Here is a 5,802-nt window from a genome sequence, read left to right as displayed (position 1 = left end):
ATGTAATAATGGAAAAATGTTAACAAATGTTCTATGAGCATTAATTTATGAACTATTTTTAAAAATATTTTATAGAAAAACTATAAAGCAATATTTTTTTTTTACAGCTTTTTATATTTATCATAAAAGTAACGTTAAAACTTTCTTAATATGATTTATTAACAATTATCTAAATTAAAGGGACTCGTTAACATAATTCTATAATAAAGTTTATAATATCTTTAATATTTTTCAATTTGTCGAATCCCATCATCACTCTATTCTTCAATTTGTTCAAGTATGTACATGTTAAATTAATTAAATTGGGCCAAGACGTATATAAAAATATAATATTGGTAATAAATGAAATTATTAGGAGCCCTCTAAACCCGAAGAAACCGTGAGCGTGCTGCGTGCATATGTTGATTGACTGGCATTCACAAATCACAACATAGCGACCAAGCTCTTTTGAATCTTGATGTATGTAGCTTATGACTTATCACCAATGACAAATTCAAGTGTGAGGTTATAGGCTACTAGCTCGACAGGTTGGACCCAGCATATCAGCTACGTGATTCTTCTATCAAACAATAACACATCTTAAACTAGTTTCTTTCCCATTTTAGGTGCACAAAACCAGATGACTATAAGTTATAACCTGAAGTCTAAACTATAATGATGCATGCTAGTCAAATTTGAATGACTTGTTGATGATGTCTAGCTAGGGATCCAACTTGTGATTGTGGTCACTATCAAGATCAACCCCCAAACCCAAGTTTCTCATCTTTCATGCCCTAAAAAACAGAACACACAAAAGTAGCTGCATAGGGTAGTGTGCCACTCATTTATTATTATTATTATTATTATTATAGATATTACTAACGTATCTAATCGAAAATTAAAAAAGTTTTGACAGTTTTTTCAATTTTTGATAAAAAATTTTCAAAAAGGAATTTGTTAACATATGTCTTAAGGGCATATATTAACCAGATCATGTTATTATTATTAGTAGTAGTAGTAGTAATAGTAGTAGTTTTGTCACGAATAGAAATTCTTAAATCTAACCCATATCCTTGCTGACTCAAGTCTCGAACCGAAAACCTTGCTCACCCCTAAGTATTTAGTACCGAGGGAGATGCCATCAGCCATTAAGTTCATTGGTAGTATGCCACTTATTTTACTGAATACAGCACCTTTTTTTTTTTTTTTAACAATTATTGATATTATTTTTATTTTATTTATGCATAATAAAAATGGTATAACTAATCGTAGGATATATTGAAACGAAAATGATATATATTACTTCAATCACATCATGCAATATTAATAGTTGTATTTCTAACGATACTCTTATTCCCAAGTAATTATTAGGCTACTAAATTAACTTTGATTTTTGTTACCATTATATTAAGATAAGGTGAGTAATGAATAGCCGCAGGCGATCCCTATAATACGGAAGTCATTTCCTAAGGCTAATAATGATGAACAATGAGGAAATCTTATATAAAATGGAAAATTATTGGGTACTCTTGGAGCACCATAAATGCGTACTCCCTTCTCTCACATGAATAGTGGGTCCTATTATGAATTTAATTAGTGAGACCCATCATCCATATGAGATGAGGGAGTACACATTTATGGTACTCCGGAAGTACAAAAATAATATCGAATCGCTTCTTACCAAACGTGACCAACATTAATTTCAACTGGCATGCACTGTGCAATAAGAAGACTTTGACATCATTTTTTTTTTTTTTTTTGACTCAAAGGATAGACTATTGTGTCTTTCACATCATTGGGATACTATTTTATTCAACAATTAGGTAAAATGTATCTCTTGCATGCCCCCAATTAACATGCCTAAATTGTGTCCACGTTTATTGTTGGGGATGTGTATTGCTGGAGTTCACGTTGTTATTATTATTGTTATTATTATTATTTTTAATGTTTTAAAAACCATCAGATAATATCTATAAAATTTTAAGTTTGAAGTTTTTTGCTAGCATTGTAGGGTCATTTTTAAGAAATTTCTCCCTATAATGTATAACTAAGTGTGTGTGGTATAAGAGAGCTGCATACACTTGAGGGTATAGTCACATACATGAAAATGTTTAGTAACCCTTATTTGTAAAAAAAATAATAAATAAAAATAAATAAACTATCAACCAGAAAGCTTTACGATTCTGCTCAATTATTGGATAGTTCCGTGATGCAAAAGTCAAGTTTAGAAAAATATTTACAAAAGAAAAGGGATTGGTTAGAAAAGCAGCTAGAAAGTAAAATTTTACAGCTAGAATTGAATACTGCATATTTTATGCCGAAAATCATTTATTTGTTGTTGTAAAAAATATTAAGTTTTCTGGTTTATGGTACTGTTAATTTGAAAAGCTAGACTGATCCAGGTTTTAAGCAATGAACTTACACTACTTGCACAACCGTCCCCTCATTTTGGCAAGTAGTGACTAAATATAGCCAAAACTTTATCACTACAACCTTCTTTTTTGGGTTATTGGTGATCTGTGAAGGTATTGTAAGTTTTTTTTTTTTTTTTTTTTGACTCAAAGGATAGACTATTGTGTCTTTCACATCATTGGGATACTATTTTATTCAACAATTAGGTAAAATGTATCTCTTGCATGCCCCCAATTAACATGCCTAAATTGTGTCCACGTTTATTGTTGGGGATGTGTATTGCTGGAGTTCACGTTGTTATTATTATTGTTATTATTATTATTTTTAATGTTTTAAAAACCATCAGATAATATCTATAAAATTTTAAGTTTGAAGTTTTTTGCTAGCATTGTAGGGTCATTTTTAAGAAATTTCTCCCTATAATGTATAACTAAGTGTGTGTGGTATAAGAGAGTTGCATACACTTGAGGGTATAGTCACATACATGAAAATGTTTAGTAACCCTTATTTGTAAAAAAAATAATAAATAAAAATAAATAAACTATCAACCAGAAAGCTTTACGATTCTGCTCAATTATTGGATAGTTCCGTGATGCAAAAGTCAAGTTTAGAAAAATATTTACAAAAGAAAAGGGATTGGTTAGAAAAGCAGCTAGAAAGTAAAATTTTACAGCTAGAATTGAATACTGCATATTTTATGCCGAAAATCATTTATTTGTTGTTGTAAAAAATATTAAGTTTTCTGGTTTATGGTACTGTTAATTTGAAAAGCTAGACTGATCCAGGTTTTAAGCAATGAACTTACACTACTTGCACAACCGTCCCCTCATTTTGGCAAGTAGTGACTAAATATAGCCAAAACTTTATCACTACAACCTTCTTTTTTGGGTTATTGGTGATCTGTGAAGGGCCAAAACAATCCAAGGAAAAGACATTTTCTGTTCAACATATATTATTGTATTGTAAGGTCCAAAGATTGTGATTGTTAGGCAAAGGTAAAAAGTGGGTATCTCATTATCTCTTGGCCTTTTTGTCTAATATAGGTAGCTTTCACATTTTTATAAACATAGGCATCTGATCTACCAGTTTATTCAACATAGGCATCTTGTACCCTTCTTTAATTTGCTTATATAGCCATTTCCAACCCCTCAAATTGTAAGCAATCTGATTTCCATAATCCAAAATTCACCACCTCTAGGATGGATCTCACTTCTAGTGTAGGAAATAAACTTGTTCCAGGAGATGAATTGGGCTATGACAGAGCCAAGCAAGTGAAGGAGTTTGATGAAACAAAAGCTGGAGTTAAAGGACTAGTAGACTCTGGAGTGACCAAGGTCCCAAGGTTCCTCATCCATCCACCAGAGAGCCTTCCAAATCCAATGCTATCTCCAGCCACTACCCACTTCCAAGTTCCAGTGATTGATCTCCAAGGCTTTGAACAAAGTTTCCAGAGGATGGAAATCGCTGATCAAATACGTAAAGCATCAGAAACATGGGGCTTCTTTCAGATGATTAATCATGGAATTCCAGTTAGTGTTATGGACAACATGTTAGAAGCTGTGCGAAAATTCCATGAGCAACCAAATGAAAAGAAGATGGAGTGGTACTCGCGTGATCAAAAGCAACGAGTTAAGTATTACTGCAATGGTGATCTCTTAGTGTCCAAAGCAGCAAATTGGAGGGATTCAATTGCATTTGATTTCCGAGATGGTCCCTTAAACCCTGAAGCACTTCCCCTAGTATGCAGGTACTGTACACGCAATACATATATAAATATACTGTCTGTATATGCAAAATTAGCTACAACTTTATTTGTGTCTTATTTTTCAGGGAGGTTGTAAGTGAATATATGAAACACGTGATTGAACTAAGCAAAGCACTATCAGAATTACTATCAGAGGCTTTGGGGCTTAACACTGACTACCTAGAAAACATAGAATGCATGAAAACTGAAACATTGGTATGCCACTATTACCCAGCTTGTCCTGAACCAGACTTGACGCTTGGCACAACAAAACATTCGGACCCAGCCTCTCTTACTATACTCTTACAAGACAGTATTGGTGGCCTCCAAGTCCTCCATCAAAATCACTGGATTGACGTCCCACCAGTGCACGGAGCACTAGTAGCCAACATTGGTGACTTTATGCAGGTAAGAGTACTAGCTCTTTCCACACTCCACATACTTCTTGTTCATTCTTTTATTCAGCTAAGCAAATGGGATGCGTTTGAACTTTGAAAACTGAAAAAGTGCTAAGCCTAAAAGCTGTTCTTGTTTTTTATTATCATTTGATAGTTATAATAATAGTAGATGGGGATTCAAACCTTGTTCAAGTAAGTAATGTCACTGAATTATAAGGTTTTTGACACTAAATACCACTGAGTTATAAGATTTTTAACAATATATACTAACTTTTATTAAATTCAAAAAGAGCTTTGTTAACAGATGCCTTAAAGGCCATTCGTTTAAAAAATAATTTTAGAAACTTTTTATGGGAGAGGGGAAAAAAAAAACTGATTTTTTTTTACAATTTTTTATATTTCACATAAAATGAATAAAAAAAATTTCCTTAAATAGTTCATTAACAAATGTACTAAAGGTACTCATTAGCTGGAACTATTGAAAAATACTATATATTGGTCAACCTCAAAACAATTATATCTACTAAATAAACTAATGAATTCTTTTGTTGACATAAAGAAATAAATTAGAATTTGGTTAACATGCGTAAGATACTATTTTTAATTTTTTACCTTTATAATTATAATAAATTTATGTTTTGTAATAATTCTACCAACCATTAGGGTTTAAATTTTATAAAAAATAAAATAAAAAATAAAAAACCTTGGTCCGAAGACTATTTTCATTTTTTTTTTTTTTTTCTCAAAGAGAGGGGAAAAATGAAATGCATGGAAGATGGGAAAAAACCCAACGATTATGTGAAGATAATTATTGTTTCTCTACTTTAAAGTGTGTAAAGATGCCATTTATTGTTTTACCACTGTTTCTTGTTTCAAATTTTTGTTGTGATTTGTTTGGAAGTTTGATTCTTCAAATAAAAAAAGTGCAGTATTTTAATGTCTACTTTTGTTGCCAATTCTTTAGTACTTTCAATTGTTGAAAATCTTTATCAATTAAAGATTTCCAGGTAAGTCCCCCCTTCATCTTCAAGAAACAAAATGTAAAAATAATAAAATGAAACAAAGATAGAAGTTAACAATAATGCAAAGATTTATTAACTTCAATACAGATTGGTTTAGAGAATTCCTCAAAGTAAAATTGAAAATGTTGCGGTTGCTTAAACTTGCATTTTATTGCTATATGTGAGTTTAAAATGAGGAAGGGCTGAGTTGCCATCAAGTCCCTTTGATCTGTAGTAAGCAAGGTATTCACTAATATGGGTAATGGTA

The 5,802-nt window shown here is 31.5% G+C and overlaps 1 protein-coding gene across 1 annotated transcript; it reads left to right on the top strand.

The window, feature by feature from the left end:
- The first annotated feature begins 3,401 nt into the window (after nt 1-3,401).
- Nucleotides 3,402-4,630, top strand: LOC111983713 (1-aminocyclopropane-1-carboxylate oxidase homolog 1). Its single transcript, XM_065779318.1, has 2 exons — nt 3,402-4,138; nt 4,222-4,630. Exons 1-2 carry the CDS (start codon nt 3,591-3,593, stop codon nt 4,628-4,630), a joined length of 957 nt encoding a protein of 318 aa, XP_065635390.1. The 5' UTR covers nt 3,402-3,590.
- Nucleotides 4,631-5,802: the final 1,172 nt, after the last annotated feature.

This window comes from Quercus suber, unplaced genomic scaffold, assembly GCF_002906115.3.
Source record: "Quercus suber isolate HL8 unplaced genomic scaffold, Cork oak 2.0 scaffold_205, whole genome shotgun sequence".
In the NCBI taxonomy this organism is placed as follows: Eukaryota; Viridiplantae; Streptophyta; class Magnoliopsida; order Fagales; family Fagaceae; genus Quercus; species Quercus suber.
This window is presented reverse-complemented; position numbering and strand designations above follow the sequence as displayed.